Source organism: Podarcis filfolensis, assembly GCF_964270895.1.
Source record: "Podarcis filfolensis genome assembly, chromosome: 6".
In the NCBI taxonomy this organism is placed as follows: domain Eukaryota; kingdom Metazoa; phylum Chordata; class Lepidosauria; order Squamata; family Lacertidae; genus Podarcis; species Podarcis filfolensis.
Window position 1 is genome coordinate 53,270,993 of NC_139609.1, and position 26,275 is coordinate 53,297,267.

At 40.9% G+C, this 26,275-nt stretch overlaps 1 protein-coding gene across 8 annotated transcripts in view; it reads right to left on the bottom strand.

Annotated features, from left to right (window-relative positions):
- FKBP5 (FKBP prolyl isomerase 5) overlaps positions 1-22,800 on the bottom strand; it is a 52,492-nt gene extending 29,692 nt beyond the window's left edge. For 2 of the 8 annotated variants that reach the window (XR_014549112.1, XM_083617893.1), the window contains exons 1-3: positions 22,588-22,800; positions 3,391-3,517; positions 1,940-2,084 (exon numbers count right to left, since the gene is read on the bottom strand). Coding sequence is in view for 6 of the 8 variants with exons in the window: in XM_083617893.1 (XP_083474019.1) it covers positions 1,940-2,084; positions 3,391-3,495 (250 nt within the window). In the remaining 2 variants the exon portion in view is untranslated. Of the gene's footprint in view, positions 1-1,913; positions 2,085-3,390; positions 3,518-21,608 lie in introns of all 8 variants that reach the window. The other 6 variants (XR_014549113.1, XM_083617896.1, XM_083617895.1 and 3 more) reach the window with 5 other exon arrangements.
- Between the last annotated feature and the right edge of the window lie 3,475 nt (positions 22,801-26,275).

Genomic DNA, 26,275 nt, shown 5'->3' on the forward strand with positions numbered 1-26,275 from the left:
TTTAAAGTTTATGGTTGAAAGCATGGGTGGAGAAGATTTTTCAGCTCATGGGCTGTGGTGCCATCTAGGCAACTTTCCAGGGTGCACATGGGAGGTGGTAGGTGGGGCCAGAGGCAAAAGTGGGCAAAACCAAAGCAAATGAGAATTTTACCTTTGCAAGGTAAGCTAGTTTCTACACACACTTACACACCTCTCTACCTTCCAATCAGGCAAGCAAGAAGCATGATCAGATTTCAAGGTCACTTTCAAGGAGAGTATAAAGTAGGGTCTGGGGTGGGGTGTGACCTGGGGAGAGTCCAGAGAGGGCTGGAAGGCTATATATGGCTCCCAGGCCTCAATGTTTCCCATCTCTGGCCAAGGCACCTATCATTTAAGAACTAGAGCAAGGCTGGGGACAGAAGAAAAATCAACGTACCCCAATGGAAGATGGAGCACATGTTAATTCCAAACATGGCCATATGAACAAATATCATAAGAACAGCTTGCTAGGTCTATGGAGCTGTAGCTATTAATTTTTGGTAATCCATTTATTCCAAAGGCCTCCCAAAGCATAAAACAACTTATAAAAGCAAAAACAAAGAGGCAAGTAAAGCAAACCAATACTTTTTGGACACCATTAAATGCTTGCCAGAAAGCAATGATCTCATTTCTGCTGAAAGATTCTCAGCTTCAATATTTCATATACCAGTTAGGTAAGGATTCTACAAAGCTGGGCATAATTACAGAAAATGTCTCTTAGTGGAACACACTGCAGCTGAGGAGTAGAGCACACTCTCAGGGGGCAACTCCATCCATAATATTTTTTTTTATTATTATTTTTTTTGCATTTCTTCCAGTTTACAGTAACTGCCAATTAATATGCTCATTCTTGTTTGAATTCAGGTATAGAAGATAAACTTGGGAGTTTAAAACCTCTAAATAATAATCATAAGACTCTAAAGGGTTTGTGAATTATTAGTGATACTTCATGAAAACATTTGCCCTAATAAATCTCTTTCCTGCATTGCAGGGAGTTGGACTAGATGACCCTTGGGGTACCACCCAACTCTACAATTCTGTGATCCTATGTTAGTTTTTAAGATGCCACAATCCTTAACAAGCTGTTGATGCTACAGACTAACAACGACTGTGTGCTGATTAACACATACTTTGTTTTACTACATTCTGACAAATCAAAGGAAATAGAAAGATGTCAACACTCTCAATGTGACTGTGTCCAGAGAACAGTACAGGGAAACAAAAAGTGAACATTTTGTTAATGATAAAAAAGGATTGTCCTAGAGCAGTGGTCTGCGGATCCTAGGGGGTCCATGTAACCCACCCAGGAGGTCTGTGGCACCATTCACATAACAAAAACTACCATAGAGATACATTATCAATTTTTTCAGAAGTAAGGGGGTCCATAGTTTGGCTTTTGATAAACAGGGGCCCACTTAGCTAATTGGGAACCACTGCTCTAGAGCCCTAGAGTTATAATTTAATGAGTAGTAACTACACTCTTTTAATCTATTATTTTCTTCCTGCCACTAAACAGATTCCTAGTTATTTGGATTAACTATAGTAGGACTGATGAGTACATTTAGAGGTGCCCTTTCTGGTAGCAGGTGCCAAAGAAGACTGTTGCCTGAGACTTAGGAGAGGTGCTGCCAATGGCCTCTTCATATGAAGAATGAAGGCAGCTTCATATGATCACACAGGTTTCTGCCATTGAGATGGCAGGCTGAACAACGAGAGTCTTTTCCTTTGTTGCTCTGTGATTAGGTTTGAAAAGTAATAGCAAAACAAGACATCTTCCAATACTCAGCTCTTTCCCTGCTTGCTCTCAGTCACACAGTCTTTCTGAAAACAGGATTATAAACCAACTGTAATTTAATTGGCAAGAACCCATTTTATATCCCTAAGGCTCTCTTTACCTTTCTCCACCTTTTCCATTCTTTACCTTTGCCCAGGCTGAAGATAAATGGCTCATTCCTGTCACGGCTGGAATCAAACTTTTTCCCATTGGCCAGCTTTCCTTTGTAGTGGACATAAACCTTATCTCCAATCATGGGAGACTCATCATTATTCCCTGGCCTCTTCACAATCTAGAATGAAGATATGAAAACAAAATTGATATAAGAAATAAGAGCTCATGTGCATCGGCTAACCTATTCTAGAGGGTCTTTCGTGTTAGTTCAGTACACTGATTTGTAAATTTGCGCTCTACATCCATATACGAGGAATGAGGGATATCTGAAAATCTATCACTAGATTGCAAATAAGGAATTGTATATGGATCACTTCCTAGAAATTATACTACTTTCAATCCATTCACAGTTGTATTTGATGAACCTCAATCTATTAGTTTTCATTGTTTTCTAACCCAGAAATACAGGGTTGATTCATACAACCAAAAGCTGTTATTATATGTTTGGTCAATCAGCCATATGAGGGCCAATAAAGATAAACAAAATTGCAGTGGACAGTGGCACACATTACAGAAGGCCACACAAAGTAGATCTAGAAGAGTTTCATTACAGGCCCAAATCTCTGTTCATCATATGATGATGCCTAGTCTACCACATATAGCAGAATGAGGTAAAGAGCTTTACCCACTCCAGGCTAGGTAAGGTAGGTTGTGATTCCTTAAGGACAAGCCTTTTAGTTATAACATTTAATTTGTCCATTCATCTAGCTCCTCCTCATCCTTTTACATTTACCACTCAGGTACCAATCTAGACCTCCAAGGGCTGCCCCCAAACTTAATTTTCCGGCAAACCCAGTCTGAGTATCTTAAGATTTTCAACTGGTTTTTGATAGCCAAGAATAAGGTAAAATAGAGATGGAGTTTTAAAACTGGCAGAGCCTGACAAATATTATTAACTAATTGTTACAGTGGTGGAGAGGGATACATCAGTGGCACTTCATAAGACTATTTCCTAATTGCCCAAGGCCCCTAAAAGAGGGATGGGTGTTGGTCCTCATCTGTATTCCTTCTCCTTGACTCCAGGTTTCTTTTGACTTTGAGGTAAGCTTTGGAAGTCCTTTATGATCTGGTCTTTCAAATCTACTGTTCCTTACATAAGGTTTTCAAAACCATTTTTAACATCTTGTGATTTTATTTCCCCCTCTGTTCACAAGCCTTTGGAATGGGTCAAGTGACGAGTAAAATAAAATGAAATGAAGGTGAGGTAATTGCAAAATCAATGTAAAGCACTTATATATTTGCTCCAATTACACCATTCAATGGATTTATCACACACTGAGAATTTTTGTTTTGTTGTATTATGTTAAGCGGATATTTTCACAGCAGAATAAGAATCTCTGCCTTGCTGTAATGGGAACAGTAAGATACTGGTGTTTGTCCAGGAGCTAGAAAGGAACATTTAATTAGCTTCTTCAAAGCCTCACCTTCAGAACTCCTTTGTCTTTGTTTGGTGTGATATCCTCGCCTTGTTCAACAAGAGTTGCTTTCTGGACATCTCCTTCCTTCTTTGTAGCCTCATCAGTTGTCATGGTCTCATTTCACAGACACAACCTTTAGAAACACACACAGATACAAATAATGAACGAAGAATGATAACCTGTCCTACTTGGGTTCAAAAAACCCTTAAAGACTGGTATTTATTATGTCAGCATTGTAAATAATAAAAGCTGAGCCAGTATGAATAGAGTATTAAAACTTCACTCCTTATTGGAATCCCTGGACATTCTAACAGAATAATTCAGAGGCAAATACTCATGAAGTAGGAGATTATAACACACATGAATCATTCAAATTCATTAATCTGTGTTTTAGATATTCTCCATTGTACATGGAATATGTGAGAAGAAGTTGGCCCAGTTATGCTCTCTCAGCCTAACCTACCTCACAGGGTTGCTGTGATGACAAAATGGGAGTGAACCATGTATGCTACCTTGAGCTCCTTGAAGGAAAGGCAGGATATAAAACGTAATAAACACGTAATAAATAAGTAGGCCTAGTCTTCTTATTAGTCAACCACATACTCTGTCACTATACCAAATGGCTTTTCAATGTATTGTCAAATACCACTTAATATTTCTTAAGAGAGGCAGAGCAATCCAAATTCCTAACCAAGAACAACAAGGTGGTAGCTCTAACCCCATAGTGCCCACGCCTGCCAGCACAAAAGGTGATGGTGGGTTTTCACCTGACTGGTACATCTGAGTAGCCAAAGGATTGGGTCCCTTGGGGAATCCCATGGATTGAAAGCCTCCAGCACTCCATGCCTGCCATAACATGCCCCATTTTGAGGCTGTTAGCTACTACTGGTGGTGCAACCATGGACAATACCTTTGTATCTGCTGTGGCAGAGCATCCCCAGCAGTGATTTTCTCTACCAGTCTCAGGCCTACACACATTAACCCCTTCAGCCATCAACATCAGAGGGTTAGTATTATACCTCAAGACTAGCTCTTCTCAATAAGAAAACTAAACCTTATGCTCTGAACTACTCATTGTTTAATGGTAACAGCACAGTTTGTACCAAAATGGCCAACCAACTAGAATTACACCAAACCAGACTGTTTCCATTCTTCTCCACCCTACCACCACCAAACTTCAGCATGCAAACTTAAAATACAGTATTTGCATTCTTCAACAGACATGTGTGGTTAAGAGTGTATATGTCTCTGGACACTCTCAACTGGACACAGCTCCTACAAGGAAGACAGGCAGAAGGTAGATCAGAATCTACTAGTAGATGTATGGATGATCTGTGGTAGATCAGAACAGTTCGTGACTCCCAGTATAATAAGAATAGTAAGCAAAAAAACCACCTAGTCTGCCATAGCCTAAAATCAACGGCTTTTCTCTCAGCCTCCATGTTCCTCATCTGTGGAACAGAAGTGTTAATTGGTTGGCTTTGATCAGGTTTTCTGCAGCCCTGCTGCCTAGTTTTGGAGTGCTGTTAGAATCCCTAATCTACAGCCAGTCCAGACATAGATTTGGACATCCATAAACCAAGCTAGTGGGAAGGTGATGAAGCAGGTTTAGGAGCTGAATAGATATAACAAACTAACCTACTGTAGATACCTCATTAGATATAACAAAAGATTTAGTAAGCTTAGGGACACAACTTTATAAAGATTGTAGGACACAACCTTAAGTTTTAAAAATCTGTTTCCTAGCAAAGTAATCAGGAAATGCATCACACAGAATTAGGAAGCAGTATTTTACACAGAGCAGACATTCAAGTAATTATGACTGTGAAACTTTCCTTTGAAAATATAGCCAGAAGGAAAATTCATCAGTTCAAAAGGCATTACATACAACCTGAAAGAAAAGGCATTCTGAAAGAATGGACAGCACATAGAACTATATTTATTATAAACTGTCCTTTAGCTCTGTCATATATGTTTCTGAGCAACAGTTAACACAAGCTTGAAAGAGTACAGAATTTTTTATTTTTTTAAAATCTATACTCCCTCTATCTAGACTGAGGCTCATTACAATCCACTGTACTTTACCAGTGAATGTTTGACAGCAAGGTGATGTGTTAAAGCTTTATTTAATTGTGACTCTTTTCAAGATATTTCCTGACATTCTGAATAACACATGAACTATAAGATAGTTTTTGAGAAGAAGCTAGTTGTTGTTTTTTAATGCTGATCATAAGCCACCTCAAAATGTAAAAAGTGCAATGCTATAACGTACTTAAACAATAAACTTAAGTGTGTGCACATGCGCGTACACACACATATATTTGGGAACTGCAACCACAAATGTTTTTAACTGATTTCACAATTTAAAATGTTAAAAATTTAAGGCCAGAAACTCAATATTAGGATCTTTGAATGCCTTGGATTGATGTTTGGAGCTGTTTTAGTGTGCTTCTAATTTTGAAGTGGTTCCAGGAAGAACACAATGTGCCTTCTTTGGTAGTGAGTCAGGTATCAAAATAACTGACTAATGTGGTAATAGAGTAATAAAGATTTTTCTTTTCAGAACACCACAGCTGAGCTTGCAGGAAAAAATAATGGCAGCCATGAAGAGCACAATATTACTTAATGTTATTTTTGTTCCAGTGAGATAAGCTTAAGGTGTGTAATTTGTAATAGCAAGCATCTTTGTTAGAGCCAGGATTATGCTCTCCAAATAGGTAAATCTCAGGATGTCAATAGATTAAACCCCATTTGGTTCCCCTGCAGTATAAATCCAGAGGCAGCATGAATCCAGAGTGCCTTATGCAAAAATACAAATACAAAAATAAAATATGGTTTTATGGAAACAAGTGTATCTGAGCAATAGTAGTTATGATGACAGCCTCACATATGAGATTTTCTTGCACAGATATAATTTTCATGCATGTCAAAATGTGTACACAGTGCCAAGTGTTAAAGTTAATGAATGAGTTTATTTGCTACAAATTCATACATCAGGAAGTTAGGTATGCCCAGGTTGTCTTAATGAAAGGAGTCTTGATTAATTCTTCATTGCAAATGGTAGAAAGGGTTCAGCAGGTTAGCAGATGGTGCAGTATGAAAATAAAAAACTAGCATGTCCCTATATTATCGCTATACTCAGCTAAGCTCTCAGATGGGGAGAAAGTTCTGTAATCGGACTATAACCACCAAGAATACTCTGCATCTCATGGCTACCCATCATGGTTCTTAGATGCCAGGGGCAGGGTGGTAGGTGTATTTTGAAAGTGTTGTTGTTGTTTAGTCGTGTCCGACTCTTCGTGACCCCATGGACCAGAGCACGCCAGGCACTCCTGTCTTCCACTGCCTCCTGCAGTTTGGTCAAATTCATGCTTGTAGTTTCGAGAACACTGTCCAACCATCTCGTCCTCTGTCATCCCCTTCTCCTTGTGCCCTCCATCTTTCCCAGCATCAGGGTCTTTTCCAGGGAGTCTTCTCTTCTCATGAGGTGACCAAAGTATTGGAGCCTCAGCTTCAGAATCTGTCCTTCCAGTGAGCACTCAGGGCTGATTTCCTTCAGAATGGATAGGCTTGATCTTCTTGCAGTCCATGGGACTCTCAAGAGTCTCCTCCAGCACCATAATTCAAAAGCATCAATTCTTTGGTGATCAGCCTTCTTTATGGTCCAGCTCTCACTTCCGTACATCACTACTGGGAAAACCATAGTTTTAACTATACGGACCTTTGTTGGCAAGGTGATGTCTCTGCTTTTTAAGATACAATATTTTATTTGGCAAGGTTTACAACAGGGCTGGAAAAACTATTTTCTGGTGAGGGTCTTGGAACCAGAACCAAGGGTGGGTGAGCCGACTTCTTTTCTCATTCTTAATGCCATTCTTCTCTCTTTTTCTGCCACCACTTTCTCCTATTTTTTCTCTTCCTCATCACCTGTTTGATATTAGGTCCTAAGCATGTTTGGATTATTGGTGCTGAATATCAAAGTAAATTATAGATTAATGTAGAAAATATTCTAAGTCTGTGACTTCCTGTTGCATATATAACATTCTTAGGTGAATTTCTTTTTCTAGAAAAAGAAAAGGCTCAATAATTTGTATGACTGACTTGCAAAAATCTGTTTAGTCATGAATGCATATTTTCTGAATTGTAAGAACATTAGCACAGATGGGTGCTTTGTTTTGCTACAGTATACTGATTACCAGCCATCTCAATCTGGAGAGAGGAAACTGTTAAATGAGAGCCAATATTTTCAGTTACTTGTGCTAATGTGCTGGCTGTATTTGTGAAACAACAGATATGCAAGAAGAAAAATGACAGAATTCTCCTCTTTAGCACTTTCTAAATGCATTTTTCTTTAGCTGGGTTAAAAATGAGAACTCTAAAAGGTACAGAATTCTTTCTGGGTCAATAACATATGATGCTTTGGCATTTGTGTGTCCTGGTTAAAAGTCAGACATGGTAGTTGTTCACACTCTCTCAAATACTACCTTCTCAAGTAGGGCAGCTTTTGATTTTTCCAAAGTTCCATAGTGCACCTCAGTTAAGCAAGTATATTATTTCATTTTCAGTTAATGCTGTTTGTCTATAACTACACTTTAAATGTGGACTAGCCTCCAGATGTTGGGTCACAGACTTTATAGAGGTTTTCAAAATTAATTTAAAGAATATACAGGCATATTAAGTTTAGGGATCATCTGTAACAAAGTGGGAGAACAAAACAAATGAGCAATCAGCCCCCTTCTATAGTTCTATAAATGAGTTATGTAGCTGCATGAAGCTAATTTTTACAGCTTATAACCAACAGGAAACAATTTTCTCAACAAATTGATGAGGTAGGGAGAACAACAGGCCAAAACCCATTAGCAGAATCTGGATGTTAGGGATATGACAGATTGTCTTGAAATAAAACTTGGGTCTCGCCAATCAATCATTTTCATTATTAGAGGTTTTCATATGCTTCTATAAAGGACCATTCACCCACTGGAAAAGGAAATTGGGGGTTGCTCCTGCTGGGGTTGCTCCTCCCTTTTTGTATACACTCTTACAAGTGGGACAGTTTCTGCTGTAAGGAGGATGCCACAATATTCTTCCCCCCTTCCCTGCAACTATCACACAACCAGAATCCACAAACACCACAGTTAGCAGGTACTACATGAACAACCAAACCACTATAACATCAGCCTCCTGCTTTCTGCATAAACTCTAGATAGTGATGGCTAACCCATGGACCTCAATATGTTGTTACACTATAGCTACCATCATCCACGTCATGAGAAAAACAGCTGGTGGAGGGCAGTTTCAGGGGGAACCTCCACTCTTAATATATGATCTATTACCGTATTTTTTGCTCTATAAGACTCACTTTTTCCCTCCTAAAAAGTAAGGGGAAATGTGTGTGTGTCTTATGGAGCGAATGCAGGCTGCACAGCTATCCCAGAAGCCAGAACAGCAAGAGGGATTGCTGCTTTCACTGTGCAGCGATCCCTCTTGCTGTTCTGGCTTCTGAGATGCAGAATATTTTTTTCTTGTTTTCCTCCTCCAAAAACTAGGTGCGTCTTGTGGTCTGGTGCATCTTATAGAGTGAAAAATACGGTACATATTTTGGGAAATGGATTGTCTGTCTGTCTATAGATTGTCAGCTCTCAAGATATTGTCATCAAATTCGGCATGAGAATTCTCAAGGTGGGATGGCAGTTTTCATTGATGTTGGGACACTGGCCGCCATTTTGAATCAAGATAGAGGACCAAAATATGACATTGGTATGACTTTGCCTGTTTTTTGCTTCAGATCAGCCGTATCTTGAGACATTATTGCCAAACTTGGTACAAGGGTCCCAGAGGTGGGGGCAGCACATTCTGGCACTACTGGGACACTGGGTGCCCCTTTGAATCAAGATGGTGGACTAAGACATCATTATGGTGTGACTTCACCTATTTTTTGGCAGATATCACCAAACTCAGGAGGGTTCACAAGACTGGGTTCTTCATTGACCATTGGGTACCGGGTGCCATTTTGAAATCAGATGGTGAACCAAGACATGACTTTGGTGACTGGCTTACACAATTCTGAAGGCATGACTAAATGTGTATAAAGAATACAGCGGGCTGACTTACAATTTTGTGATCAAAATATTTTGGTAGGTGTGAATTATTATTTGACCAGTTACTGTACTTGTGTAGTCCAGTACATATCAGTTTGCCAGTGAAATAGGACCACTCAGAAATGTGAGGAGGGGGGATATAAATGAGTAAACTAAAAGAAAATTTAAAACCCCTAGAAGTGGCACAAAAACGACCTATTTTTAGTGGTTTCCAGAGCCTACAGAATGTTGAGAGATTAGGATTAGGGGCTTTATGAGGCTAAAAATTCATCTCCCTGCACTCTGTGAAGAAGCTGCAGGAGAGAGGAAAGAAAATGATATTATTTTTTCCACTCTACAAAATACTCCTTCCTTTGCTATACTATACAGCAAAAAGTGCTTGGGCAGCCAGCCTAAGCATGAGCCCTTTAGCATTATAGCACAGTAGGGAAAGTTAAAAGAGGGTGGAAACGGAAATATTGTGATTTTTTAAATGAATGACAGGGGCATCTGGAGGACTGGGTCTAAAGATGCTATGGTATCAGAGTGCTGGGTTCAGAACCTTTGAAGAGGAAGGGTCTTGTTTCAGTTCTCTTGAAGTTGCTTGTAACATGGCCTAGTCAATCACTCTGTTGACTTGGATGGTGCAGCTGCAGCAGAAAAAACCAACTGCCTGATGGCCACATGCAAAATGCTTGCTAATATGAAGCTCCCCTCCCCATTTTAGCAAGCAGTTTTAATGCAAACTGTTTTGTGCTAATGTACAAGCCCCGTTGAAGATGAACTCCCCAAACCGGTCCTGGGGATGGCAACATCCCTTCAGAGGTGGTTATCATAGCAGCCCATCAGTTGATGGGCAGTTACAGCAATCCCCTTTGCCCTCTGTAAAAGTTCAATCACCAGATGTCATTATGACCAATCAAAGTTGACCTGCAGAGAATGGAGGATTTGGGGATCTGGCCCAGCATCTGGATCAATTCATGGAAATGTGATATATGAATGAACACCTAAGGATGTCCTTATTAGATGACACCATTTTATTTGCATTTTAGCAATCTGAGTTTTCCATAATTCCATATCCACTCCAACAACTGCAGGTTAGGATGTGCATTTCATGCAAAAAGAATAGAGGGTGGGAATAGTTTATATTTTCCCAGACTTCAGCCCTTCTGCTTATGAGTGCAAAAGATAGAATAACAATAAGAACTCCCTTGCTTTCTCCATCTCCCTTCTCTTTCCTGTCCAGTAGCCTCATTGTTTTCAGATCTTTCTGGTCAATTCTTTTCAAAAAAAGAATGGCTCTGATCTGTTTAATAAATATATTAAATCTACTAATCATGTATTTAATTATATATATTAATTGTGTATATTCAATAATATTAACTACAGTGCAACTTCGGTTTTCGAACGTCTCAACTGCCGAATGCTTTGGAAGCTGAACGCCAAAAACCCAGAAGTGAATGCTTCCGTTTTCGAACGCGCCTTGGAAGTTGAACAGCTTCCATGGTGCATTTTTCCATTTTCACTTTTCACTATGCTGACAGCCCTTTGATTTTCAGTTTTCAAATGTTTCGGAAGTCAAATGGACTTCTGGAATAGATCATGTTCGAAAACCGAGGTTCCACTGTACAGTATATTGCAAACACTTTAATTTATGATATGGAAATTTAGGGGGAGAAGGAAGGCTTTACCCGCCCTATTCTTGGAACGTTTCCTAGCAATGGTCTACACTATTCTTGTAACAATATTGCAGAATTTACCTGCTTGCTCTCTTCTCTGAACATGATTTTTACAGAAGCTGGGCTTCCCCTTCATAAAATAAAATTAGCCAACAGCAATCTGTACTTCCAGATTTTTACAAGTTTGAACATTATATTTGGTGCTGTAAACTGTTACAAAGGATTAATAATACATGGCTCCCCCCCCCCCTAAGTTTTCCTTGTTTTCTCATCAAGCTTAATGGGATTCAGAAACAATTTGGAATTTTAAACTGTCCTAGCTCCCCCAAGTGGCAGTATCAATTGTTCAAAAACCTCTGGAATACAAAACAAACACTATCGGGTTGCTTTAATGGACCAATCCAGTTATGTTTTAATCAACATTTCTCAACATGAATGCAACAATGAGAATGTGTATCAATTATTCATTTAAGTAACATGGCAGGCAAGGAGGGAGATTGTTTCATATGAAAACAATTAATCATACTGATAGCATTCTTTATTACACACTAAAAGACTGATTTGACCTAGAACTGTAAGTTTCTGCATTAATTAGGATCTGACATTCTATGACTACAATCTTATGTATATTTTTGTGGAAGTAAGTCAGATTTTCTTCTGTAATAATTACCTCCAAGAAAATATGCATAGTATCAAGCCATATAATAATGTTTCCTCTCCAATTTGTACTGAAACCCCACTTTTAAACCAACATCAGACTGATCTCATTCAGGTTTAAACCAGATCATTATCTTCCCTCTCATGTCCACAGTCATTAGCATTATTATCTTCTATTGTAACTGCATTCCTTACAGGAGAATCCTTTGCTCAGCGGCAAGTTCTGCTGTGTTCAGTGGTGCTTGGTTTGAAATAAATGTACACAGGATTGCAACCACAAGCTCCATGTTGCTGAACAAAAGAGAATGGGTGGAATCAAGAAACAACTTCTCAAAATCCAGTATTTCTGTTTTTCATTCAGTCTTGGGAAGCTGAAACAGCTGAATATATTCATTTGTTGACTGGGCCAATTAATATAATTACAATACTGCTGAACGTTTCATCTCATGCCTAGGACCAACAATGTATCAAAGGAGTGGAGAAAAACATGGATTTGTTTGTATGCATGCTTGCCAGGTAAAATCATTTACTGTATTTGTTGAATGAATCTCCAGAACTAGTTGTATTCCCATAAGATGGCAAACAAATGATTCTAACCGGTTAACATGCAAAGTTATAAATATTCACAATTTGATAACTAAGCAAATTGCAGAGCCAAGTTTAGACTGAGGGCGTGAAATAGGAACACTAGTTCACCCAGGAGGGCCAACAGTGTGTGTTTGTTTATGTAGACGCAAGTCCCACCGAGAACAATGCAAATAAAAATACAAAATGCCACATACACTATGCAGTACACACAGAGGGACTTTTCCACATTTCTCTAAAGATGCTACCCTGAAATACTGGGAGATCCTTCAGAGCAGCACAATAGGAGAACCGCCCTAAACAAATGCACAAAAGTGCCACATATGCAAAAGCACTGTGTGGGTATTCAAAGGTCTCTGAATCCCTGCCTATATAGTGTGAATATAGCTACCATTCCAATGCAGATACATAAATTATGAGTAAAGTGTTATTTATTTAGGGAGCTATCCTAACTCCCCCTCTCCAGAGCAAAGGAACCACTGCTTTTCCCTGTACCCAGGGTAGCCACCAGATGTCACACACACACACCCTACCTACTTATAGCTCAGGTTTATACATTTTTACTAGGAAACAATTATCACTGATTTCAAAGAAGCCTAGTCTTACTAAATTTCATTTAAGTCAATGATACCTACTTTTAAGTAAATATATGTATAGGCTCAGTTGCTGTGGAAAAGGAAATCACAATTCCTGCCGTTGTTGCTCAGAGCATTCTTTGTCTACTCACAAATCTCTCACCAAAAAGGAGTTAGTTTAACAGTGGAGGCTTCAATATGCATATGAAATGGTAGAAGGTGGGGAACTATGAGCTGGGAGACATCAAAATGGCAGATTACACGTGTTGACTGTAACTTCTTAGCCAAATCTTGTGCTACAGGCCTCTAGTATTTAAAACGATTCCCAATAAGAAACTCATCTGATTCCTTCTATACTGCCTTGTTCCCAACACTGGCAACCTAGCAACCCATTCACAAGCAGTCCATGATCTGCTGGTGGATTCAAATAAACTCTCTTAGAAAACTAAAGCATAGATTAAACAATAGCCTATTAAAAGATATTGATCCAGCTTTATATGCACACTGAGCTGTGTGATATTACGAATAACCTATCACTTCTAATCAAAGGAACAAAGTAGACCAGTAGGACCTATATCAATACTAACTGTAAATGCAACAGTCTCACCACCCCTTAATGACTCACCTAAGACCCTGTCATTAAAATTCACTTTTTTTTAACATAGCGTTTTTTATCTTCAGCAATACCATTTGATTTCTGACTGTTTTGTTAACCATGTTTTCAGGGATTTATAACAACTCTCAGAGTCCAAGTCTTAAAGAACTGTTGCTTAGAAGCTCAACAGTATTTTTTTTAAAATGCCATTTATGATGAAATCCAAATGATAGCTAGAAAGCAGATTTTCTTAATTTTTCTGGGGGGAAATCTAAGGCAACTAGTCACTTCCAAAGTTCTCCTGTGCATCAACAGCAAAGGGCTTGTATACTTTGGACTTTCACCAATATCATTTTCCCCAGTTGTGCTTTATATTTTTATTGATTCAAATGCATATGTTGTTGTATCCTAAAAGCTTAATACATGTAATAGTATATTAAACAAAAACATAGACATCCCGTTAAAATAGTACTACACCTCAAGCCATCTACCAATTTAACCCATATCAAGAAAAGTTAGTTTGAACAGAAAGATACTACACCAAACAAGGAACTTCTGAAGAAAATAACTGCACTAGTATTGCTTTCTGGAATATCTTTCAACACAGCTGCACAGCACACAAACAGTACAATTAAAGTGCAGTCCTAGTCAGTCTCTGAGGGTGCTAAGAGAAGAGAGAAGAGAGTTCACAGTAAGGCTTTCTGTGTTCAATAGGTCTTAGCCTGTGGGCCCTCTATGGAGTCTTTCATTTTCATTTTTAAATCATTGTATTCTGCATCCATTATGATTTGTGTTCATATCAAGGCAATTACCGTATCTCATTTTCAATACCATTTATGCCTACAGAAGTTTTTGGGTGGACATACCGCTTTGCTTCCAGTCTGTGCATGTCCCGTAGCTTTCTGCTGAATTTCCGTAACTTTTTATACCACAAATACTCCCTGTGGGGTTTTTTTGGTCCTGTTTTGATTGCACTATGGCACAATCATGCCTCTAGAGGTGGCAAAAACCCAGTGCCATATGCATCTTAGGACCAGGATGTGGATGGTTTAGTAAAAAACAACAACAATAAACAACACTAATGCATTATTATTGCATCAATGGCATGTTGCAGAATACACCTACAGAAGACCACTAGTCTGAAGGAGCCCCTAGGTATGCTGGTATATCTTTTTAAAAATACATATTACCACATTGCACAATTGGCACAGAGCCATTTTATATTACTGTACTTTTAATTCTGTAATGCCATAAGTAAACCCATTATTACATTTTAGGAAGCTTGAACAGACTGCTTTTCAGCAGCATTCATGTCACAGGAAGCATCTGAAGTTGCAACTGAATTCTATTCCATGTAGAATTCTGCTCTGGAATCTGATAACAGAATCTGCTTCAGTGTACCAATAATAATAATAATAATAATAATAATAATAATAATAATAATAATAATAATACCCCGCCCATCTAGCTGGGTTTCCCCAGCTACTCTGGGCGGCTCCCAATAGAATATTAAAATCACGATAAATACATCAAACATTAAAAACTTCCCTAAACAGGGCTGCCTCTCAGGTAGTTGTTTATTTCCTTGACAACTGATGGGAGGGCGTATCCAATAGATGTCCATGATATTCGAGTGGCCACATGATCTAGTTGTGATTCCTGCATAGCAGGGGGTTGGACTAGATGACCCTCAGGGTTCATTTCAACTCTACAATTGTATGGTACTATGATTCATTGCAATAGCTATGTTAGATAGAAAAACAACAGTACTGTGTTCTCTGCTATACAAGATACTGTGCTTTCAAGATTTGAAAAAATGCTACCTTGAAATAAGATAAATTTATTGCATATTGACTGGTTGGAAAAAAAAATAGTAAGCCCTTTAACATCACAGTAAATGCCTGCCTGAATGCTATGGTTATAATCTGTATTTTCCTTTTACAAATTTGTTGTCCTCACTTATTTATCCACAAAACAAGGAAGTTCCCACAACTCATGGAATTACACTAAAATTTTGAGACTCTTTATCTAGCCATATTAAATCTTATTTTGGTACCTTTTAACTATATATCTGTGAAGCTTGACAACATTAGACTGCCTTCTCCTATCAAGACTTTCCCCTCTCATTTTGATTATATACAGCTTTCAAATCTTTCCCATCAGGCCCCTTTGCTACTTATGTGCACATATACCCATAAAGGTGTGAGTGTATATTGTGGGTTTTTTAAGATGTAATTTTTGCAGTGAAAACTAACCATTCACACCCAACAGTGTGAGACAGGAAGACATGATCAAAAAGAGCAGACCTGCTGCCAAAAACAGTGGACCCCAGCTGTTTCACTCTAACCAGATGGAGGGAACAGAAACACCGGAATTTGGATGCTGCCATTAGTTAAGCATCTAAAGCACCTAAAGCTATTACTGGCTTTTAAAAGTTTTTTTTAAAAAAAATCTATTTAATCATGTCAGGATTTTAATCATGTCAGAAACCCATGTTTCCATTACTTTCTCAACTGCAATGAGGTAGAAACTTACTTCCCCCAAAAAATATTTTATTAGTTTTCAATACAGTAAAATGAAACTTTCTTCTTAAAATAAGAAGTGCAAGAATCCTTGCAGTTTCACCATTCCCAATCTCAATAATTCTCATGCATTCTAATTGTATTACAGTGCTTCAATTTTGATTCAATATAAAACATCCTTTCAGTTAGGTCTGGAAAAACATTTCAGGGCGCAGTCATGATCAAGATTTACCAGCTGAGGTGCAAAAGAATTTGGCAGCATCCCAGCTATGTTTGCCAAACACTAGATATGTTTCCACAATGACAGGTAAAAATAATAATTTAATTGTGCACTCCTGGCCACTGCCCAAACCTGGGTGTTCTAGGTTCAGGGATGAATCCAGCAGTATACTCAAACTGCAAAACCTAAGTTTTCAGGTGGGGGCAGGAGGGATGAATCCCTATCCAGCACAAGTGCCTTTTAACTAACCAGGAACAAGTTCTGTCTTGTCTAGATCAAGTTTCAATTTGTTCACCCTCATCCAGTCCATCACTGACACCAGACACTGGTCTAGCACCAAAACAGTTTCCTAAGATTTAGGTGGAATGGAGGGCAAGGATTTCATACACAAGTGGTGGCTCTCACCTCTCCAAGGAGCCTGTCTGCATCCTCAGGCTGCACAAAGGTATTCTTTAACACAGGACAAGCAGGGGCCAGTTATATCCACAGGACTGGTGTCAACTATAGCATCCATGACAGATATGCTGACAGAACACATGAATAGGATGGGCTTATGGGTGGGGCAAGGATGGCACAGGGAAGAAGGACAATTATGCTATACAGTGGTACCTTCAGGTTAAGAACTTAATTCGTTCCGGAGGTCCATTCTTAACCTGAAACTGTTCTTAACCTGAAGCACCACTTCAGCTAATGTGGCCTCCCACTGCTACTGCGCCGCCGGAGCATGATTTCTGTTCTCATCCTGAAGCAAAGTTCTTAACCCCTGGTTACTATTTCTGGGTTAGCAGAGTCTGTAACCTGAAGCGTATGTAACCTGAAGCATATGTAACCCGAGGTACCACTGTACCCTATATTCCCTGGTCATGTCCACACCATACATTTATAGTACGTGGCTTCCCCCAAAGAATCCTTGAAACAGTAGTTTATTAAGGATGCTTGGAACTGTAACTCTGTACAGAGTCAAACTACCGTTCCCAGGATTGGGGGGGGGGAGCATGTGCCTTAAATGTATGGTGCGGATGCAACCATTCACTCCACAACTATAGCCCCTTCAACTATAGCCCCTTCAACAATGCAACTTTACACCAACCCTCCGGCTGCTTGTAAAAAATATATTTCCCTCCCTGGGTGGATCTTGAGCAAGAGCTATGTGTGCTCTCTGCAGGTCCCCTGCCAAAGCTATGTGGGTACTGTGTTGTGTGGGCTCTCCTTCCTCCCCTTTGCTGCTGTGTTTCAAAATGCTGATTGCAAAGAACATAAACACTATTGGCATGTCCAACATTTTAATGGCATCCTTGTGTGTGTGTGTGTGTGTCCCCCCCCCCCCCGCTAAGTGTACCTTGGATATGGTGGCTCTTCTGCTAGCATAGCAGTGGCGTATCTCCACTTCTAACATACAATGAGTACTGTATAGGAATGCTCTGCAAAATAATTGGATGCATTCATAACGTTTAAGGAAACAGAATAACATTTTAAAGCACCAGCTCTGTACAAAGATGAAATATGGTACTTTTATTCTGAGCCACCAGCACAAAATATTTAGGAATGGGGGTGAATGGAAGTTTCCAGAGTTGCCCTCGGAACAGATTCAAAGCAAAAAAGGCCAAAGGAAAGTCATGTTTCAAATACAGCTATTTTTTTGTTAAATATATAATTATCTAATTGCATAAAGGTGGCCATGTTTGTTTTTACCGCAAGACACTGGGTCTAATGGCACCCTGACCACTAACAAATGTAGTATGGTATAAGCTTTTATGGGCCAGACAAACAAGGAAGGATTATACTTCATGCAGTTGATGAAGTGGTTCGGCTGCACAAAACCTTATACTGTAATACAATTGTTAGCCTTCTAGTGCCACAGGATGCTCTATTTTTTAATGTATTGTTCCTTGGCCAGCACTTAAAATATGAATTACTTATGTCTAGTTTCTAAACAGATTTATATGAAAATAAATCTAAATTATTTCAGTTAAAATATATTTGTGCAGAACTGGATTGGAAGGATCAAAACTTTCCCAGAAGAGAGGGAAACTCAATGCACAAGAGTAGGAGAGAAGCAAAGAGGGTTGATATTGGAGGAATGCTGTGAACAATCCTAGGCTGAACCAGATGGCCACAGGAGCACTTATCAAGAAGAAGAGTTTGGATTTGATACCCCACTTTATCACTACCCGAAGGAGTCTCAAAGCGGCTAACATTCTCCTTTCCCTTCCTCCCCCACAACAAGCACTCTGTGAGGTGAGTGGGGCTGAGAGACTTCAGAGAAATGTGACTAGCCCAAGGTCACCCAGCAGCTGCATGTGGAGGAGCGGAGACCCGAACCCGGTTCCCCAGATTACGAGTCTTAATTATCGCTCTTAACCACCACACCACACCACACTGGCTCTCAAGGTATCAAGGTAGTGGCAGTTGCCCCTAGGCAAACAGGGAGCTAAGTCCCACCATCAAAAACAGGCATCAGATGGTTGTGTAGGAGACCAAGAGTGAGGCACACCTATTGCCCCTTCTGAGCCTAAGGAACTGTTTCTTACTAGCACAGCACTGAAAGTACAATATTTACAATTTCAGTTAAATGCACAATATTGTTTTCAGTCTACCTAACGCAATGGGCCTCCTTTATCTACACCAAAAACAATAATCTGGTCAACAGTTTTGAGTTTTCACTACTTCAAAACTGCAGCACTCAGCTCCATTGGTTTCTCTTTCATTCCAGCTAAGATGACCTACCGAGATCCTCGCTAGAAGAACCACAATGCATCAAGGGCCCAGAGATGCATTTTAAATAAAAGCACACATTCTACTCATGTAAAAACATGCAGATTCCCGGACCGTCCGCGGGCCGGATTTAGAAGGCAATTGGGCCGGATCCGGCCCCCGGGCCTTAGTTTGCCTACCCACGTATAAGAGCATGTACTCATTGTAAGCCAAATCCCAGGCATTCGCATAAAACCAGTTGTTGCAGCCTTTTATACATCTTGCATATTTCTTAATCATAACCAATCCTATAAACTGTGTCTCCATAGTGACTCAAAGAGTTCAGCCATTAAACGGTATATGACTGGAACAAACAAAATAACAACGGGGTTGCTAAACAAAACAGATGAATGAATTAGTTGTTCCATCTCACTTATGCTAGAATGAAAAAGCACTCAGAGAAGGTTCCACAAAACAAGTTTACAATAACTTTAGTTCTTTCGAGTCCCCTTATACTTTGTAAGGCACTCATAAAGAGCACAGAAGCTGTGAAGGGGAAAGGTGCTTTATCATTCCACGATGAATTGATTTTCATCCACAACTCCTGGCCACCAATCTGCCTTTATCTCCTCCCCCACCCCACCCCCCAATTCTAGACACAAGTATATTTTGACTTAGAGGTTACTGATAACAAACTGCATAGAAATGAGTACTCTTCATAAAGTACAACTAGTATACTTTTGTATTCTACAGAAAAATTCCTGGCAATTTAAACACTGAAATGCATGCTTTTATCCTTCACTTAGTATTGGTTCCTGAAGGATACACATCTGACCACTGTCAACAGGCAGTTGTTGTCTACCTACCAATATGTTTAACCTAAGGATGGGTAGACCTGGGTAATAATAGTTCTTGTATTTTCAGAGGTTGGGAATCAGCCATTTTTATTATTCTTGTTCCTGGAAGGCCACGGTACAACCTGATGCCAGCATAGCAGCTAAATACTCTCATTTGAATGTCTGCTACCTCCTCCACAATTTCATCTTAACACCATGACCATATGCAGATTCCATGGCTGTACCAACAGCCAAAAACAGATTTCTCCAACAGATTGCCTTGTTTACCATTGCCTTGTTTACCATTATTTTGTGAAATTTCCTTGGCCTAATAAAGGCATTGCCCTAATACAGATTTTAGAATTTTCCTATGAGACACGGCTCATGGCTACCTTCACTTTTTCTCAGAAAGAGGTTATATAATGAATTTTTTAAACTCAAAATGTCTGTTAAACTTTACATTAAATTCCATCTTCGTAAAAGGAGTATGAATACAGTGAAAGTGTAAAATGACGGATCACACAAAAATAACTCAATCAATTAGCATGCTAAGGATCCATGATGTTAGAATAATTTTTGTTGAAAATAATTTATGTTGCTCTTTGAAAGGCACTATGAAACATGTTTCTAAGGATTCAAATCAGAAGTTTATTCTTGTTTGTTTAGATCAGAAGATAAATTACATAGCCTTTCAGTTTTACCTTTCATCGTTTTTACAATCCCTTGTTATCAATACATGTGCCTATTTATTAGTAGTACGTTCATCAAATAAAAAATAAATGCAATAAACTAGCTACTGAAGTTTACTTTTAGCATTTTGCCATTTGTGACCAATATAATCCAGCCTGGATTACAATCGTGTTGAGAGCAACCTTAATTCTTCTAGTAGGGGTAAATTTTAGTATTTCTAATAATTTGTACAGGCTTTTTGTCGCCCTAAGTGTGTGTTATAGGATTGGAAAGAGGATCCTTTAATCCTCTGGCTTGCAAATGCTCTATGGCCCTCCTATGTCATGATTTTGCAGTTGTATATTGCTTTGTCTGTTGACTTTATTATTTCATTTTATTGTACTTTTATTAAATATTTTGTTTTAACATGTTGTTTACCACTTTGGGGGGTTGGGGGCAGAAAAGCAAATTATACACACATATATTGACTGTAATAACAATAATAATCCACTGATTTGTTCTTCCTTTTCAGAAACCATTTTTGGCGTGGTTCTCTTGCACAGGCCCGCTAAAATGATTAGGAACTCCTTAACAGGACTAATGTACTCACTCTCTCTCATATACTACAATGTTTTCCTTTTGCTAGAAATTTCAATGGGATTTTCACATTAAAACTTTCTAGTGGATTAAGAGCTCCCTCTTTTTATGCATTAGGGCATTTCTATGGAAACTCCAAATACTGTTTTGGTAAAGTATATACTGTTGGGAATATGATGGTGTTTCTACCTCCACTATATAAGGAGCCTTTGTACCATTTTGGAGATGAATCTACACAAAGCTTCGAAAGGCAAGGTTAGACAAAAAGTTTTAAAAATAAACATTTTTAAATACAAGTGGGAAATGCCCCTCTAATAAATGATATATTGCAGCTTTGGACAGATACTGCTGTTTGGAATAAATAAACTTTGTCAACTTTTCATTCTCAATTTCCCAAAGACAGAACCCTGCTCGTTTCTTCTGAGTTACACTTATAGCTCAAAAACAAAGAAGTCAGGAGCCCATGAAACAACAAAATACACCGAGACATCAGTTCTGTCTCAAAACTTCCAACATACCACTTTAGCAAAAGGGTGCTTTTCTTCCAAAGGTCTTTTCCTCAAATCTTTAAGTAGGTCCAGTTGCCTAGCTCCAAATCAGCCATCACCCAAGTAAGTCTCCGATAGTATGAAAAAAGGGAAGTAACATGAGAGCTTAAATTCCTTCCCCCCAACTCCATCTCCACCTCCTCCTTACATAATGAAGAGGAGACACTAACGCGGGGGGGGGGGGAGCTAATAACAACATCACTACTTTCTCTCCGCAGTTCTGCTCCACTGCAATGACTGAGGCAGCAGGGTTTGTATTTATTTTTTTAAAAAAACACTCTCTAAACCCGGGTTGGAAATGCCAGGTGTCTTGTCATCAGCATCCGAAGAAGTGATTGCTCGGTGGTGGTGGTGGTGGTGTTGGGGGCGCGAAGCGTCTTCATCCTCGCCCTGCTCCCAGTTCTTTCATTATTTCCATCGCCCCCTCCACCCCCGACCCCAATATACACACACAGCATCTGCCATTGTTCCTCCCCTCCTTTCCCACCCGCCTTTTAGTAAGAATGGGGCTGTTTGGGGGGTTTTTGTCTTCCAGAGAAGAGGTCGGACAGAACGACGGCGAGTGAGAGAAATTCGATTTCCAAGTCTCCCAAGGCAACGCCTGGCTGGGGAAGTCGAGGCGCGGAGAAGAACAAACAGGGCTTGGATCCTACGGGGAAGTGAGCGGCCGGCGCCTGTTGTTATGGGGCTGCGGGGAGAGGGTGTGCGAGGCGCGCCATGGTGGCAACCAGTGCCTGGGCTGCCCGGAAGATTTCCCCTCAGGAAGGAGGGCGAAAGGGGCCTCTCCGAAGGGGCCGGGGGCCGAGAGAGAGGCTGAGGCGGCCCCTGGAGCGGAGGGAGACCGGGCTGGAGGTCCCGCCAACCCAAGAGCAGCGCCCCTTCCTTCCCTCCGAGGGAGCGAGAAAAGCGCGCCTCTTTCCCGCCGGACCCGCCAGCCAACGCCGGGTACCTGCCCTCGCCGCCGCCGCTGCCGCCAGCTTCTGCTGCTGCTGCTGCTTCTACCGCTGCCGCCGCGTTATCCGACCGGGAATGACATGAGCTACCGGCGCTGGCCGCGAGTGCCCTCCGCGAAGCCCCTCCTCCTGCTGCCTACTGGCCCTGGCGCTTGCCCGTCTGGGAGAGCGGTCCCCATGGCGTTTTCTCATTGGGCCGCTTCTCCCCGCCCGTATGTAAATAGCGCCTCCCGCTCATCCACAATCAAACTGCCCTGAGGGGAGTCCGAAGTCTCGAGTTCCCATCCTCCCTCCGGGAAAATAAATAAGAGGCCGATAGATCGAGGGAGGGGAAGCCATAGTCCCACCAAGCACCCAGTTCCCGCCCGGCGCTACAGCCCCGGGTCCTCTCAGGCAGCGGCCCGCCGAAGCCGCCTCGCCCCCCAGCGAGTCCCAAGGATGTCCCGGGCAGCAGTTCTGAGAAACCCCATATATCACAGAAGGCGCTCTCTCCGCTCAGGCAACCCGGTTCTCCCTATGTAGAGCAACTACTACCGCATTTCACCCTCTCTTTCTCTCTCACACCGCAAACCCCCGCGTACTTTTCCTGCTCCTCTCTGAAAGTTTAACAAGGGATCAAAAAATGTAGGCTGATTGAGCAACTTAACCTCAATCAACCCCACCGAAGCAAACTTTTTAGCGACTTGAGGAGGCAGGTGGAGGGCAGGAAACGCAGCAGACTTCGGTAACTCTCGCGAAGATCATTGCTGACTGCTTTGAACTCTGTAATTTGATCTGAGTAGAGAGAGAGAGAGAACCCTTCCGACGGAACGGCTCGAACACAACTTTTGCCAACGCCTTTCAAAATAAGAAGAGGACAGATCTCGCTTTCGGCTTTTTGCGTCGGGAGCTGGAGAGGAGCGGACAAAATTATGCTGCAAACACCAAGGGGATGGGGGGGGGGGGAGAGAGAGAAAGACCTGAACGGTGCGGCGTTTCACATAATATCTCGAGAGACTGTATTGATACGATGAGTTCAGGGCCGGATTTAGGTTTGATGAGGCCCTAAGATGCTGAAGGTAATGGGGCCCTTTATATGTCCAGCTGTCCTTTGTCAACAACAAATTGTCGCTGTTTTTTGTGTTGAATATATGAGCTATATGGTAATTTATGGACCTAACAGGTATCTAAAGCCATTTGCACATAACAAAATATGTAAGTTTTGTTTTTTATCTTATATTTTGGAAATGTACATCCAGGTTTTTTTCCCTTTATTTTTTGGGGGGGCCCCTAAGCTATAGCTTGTTTAGCTTATATTTAAATCCGGCACTGGATGCGTTCCAGTTTGATAAGCTGCCCCCCCCCCCCGTTACCCAACATTGAGAGAGTCTCCTTGCTGGGAGATCGTTTCTGTTTCTTTTGAAAGGAACCCATGCAGGGCAAACGCAGCACGTGCACAACTTCAGCCACGACTAAAGGGCACCCGGGCTCGAGCCGGCTAATTCGACTATCTAATTAACTCAGGCAGGCGGGATTGCATCTCCTCGATTCCCCTGCAAGGTGCCCGCCATGAGCCACTGGCGACTTTCCTTCTCCCTCCGCTCAGGTAGTTGCGTCGCCGGGCCACTCTCGCCGAGCTGCGCGCTCTTCTGAAGGGAGAGGAGGGCGGCGGATCGCGGAGCATGTGTACGTTTTTTTTTGTTTTTCCGGGAACTTCCATAATGTTACGAAACCTCGATCCGTCTCTCCTGGCCAAATTCTTTCTAGTGGAGACCACTTCTATCGCTCAGCCTAAACACACACACACACACACACACGACAACCGCCTTTTCTATGAATGTTTACGACCAGCTTCTCCAACACAAGAGGTCACCTAGCGGCTTGTTTCTCCTGAAAACGGGGTTGGGAGATCGCGAGCAAGCCGGCCGTGGACTGGATCGATCCTGAGGAGGACTATGACGAGATCCTGAGGACCATCAAGGGAAAGCTGGCTGTTGACGTGAGACCTCGCCTCTCTCTCCTCCTCGCACCCCCCCCCCCCACGTGTGCACCCACATTTTTGGGGAGGGGGTGCAGATGAAAACTCGCCCCACCTCCCCAAGGAAGGTGGTAAGTTTGTGGGTTCCCGTTGTCACCCAAAGCCAGCAAAAACACGAACTGCTGTCCTTAGCTCACCCGTGTAGATGCGAGTGTGGTTAATTGCGTTTGCACATCTGCTATGTCACTTAGCAGAAAACAACAAGGAGCGAGGATGGAGTTAAATGCTCACTGAAGGCTGCTTTTCCTTGGTTATGTGAGCTTAATATTAGACTGGCAGCATTATTCCAACGCATAATTCTTTCCTAGTTTGTCTCCTCTTGTGTATGTGTATGTAATATATATATGCGCCCTAAGGAAACACATTAGGAAAGAATTATGTGTGCAGATGATACATAATACGACTAGAAAAATGACCTCTCAGAAGTCAAATGGTGGAAAAAGCAGAAATGCAATTGCTGTATGCTTGTGGTGATAGTGACCCCTATATATTTTTCCTCTAAAGGCTCAATTAAATAATCTTGCAGGATTAATTCTTTGAGTTTTGGACAGTTAACTGATTAAATCTACACCCATTTTCTTAAGAATAAAGGAATCCTTCCAAAGGAAAACTCCCCAGTGATGTATGCCTAGGTTGCAACAGGCACCATATTGGGATACCTCTTCTAAGTTGACCAGGAACAAGTGGGAAGGAGTAGCTTCAAAAGAGAAGATGGAACCTGCCACCTGCAGTTTTGTAAGATTTTTAAAATAGGACTTGTAAAAAAGCAGGTGGCATTCCCAATAACGAACACACACATACACACACACACACACACACACTGTACCCAATTGCTTTTTTAATTGATCAAAAGCAGTTGATGAATCTAACTGCTTAGGCAGCTAAACATTGCAGCCTTCTTTCCAGTAATCATTCCCCTGATATGATCATTTTAATCTTCAAGGTGAGAGTGCTGCTTTTTGTGTAGCCAAAATGGCACCACCAACATGCAACTGAGAGGTATCAGCAGATTTGGGGGAATCTCAAGGTTTGGGAAGTATAAATTATCAGAAATGCTCCCTCCAACAGCCTAATGAGAACTGAACAATGCTCTGTGGCTATAGAATGCTGACCAACTTTTTTGAGTGAACAGAAAAACCTGTGAGCAGGGGATGGGATGGAATGGAGAATTGACTGGTGTGGCCTGGCATCCTATGCAGGGACACTTTAAACTGCTTTGAGTGTCCTTATGCAGCCAAACAGTACCATCCCCATAAAGGAGGGATGTGTCAGCAGGCTTGTGGGGAGAACAACAATCACAAACAGACCAGTGAGGACTGAGTGTTCTCTATGTACTCCCAGACCAATGAGGGGGGCAGAAAACACAGACAGGAAGGGGAATGGCATGAAATGGCTGGAATCCTAAACAGCAGTACTCCACACTGCAACATTTTGTTGCAGGATCCACTTGCACGCTCTAGTGACTTAAATTTTAACTTCTCACACAAAATTGCCAGCACAGACAATGAAACTAGTCTTTCTAATTTACATAACCAATTAGAGTTCGAAACGTGTGTGGAGGCTCAAACTGGTTATTCCTGCATCTATAATATAGATGTAAAACCTACATACATTTGATTAGGTCAATTTCATTTAAAAATAGCTGTATTCGGTACCAGGTAAACATT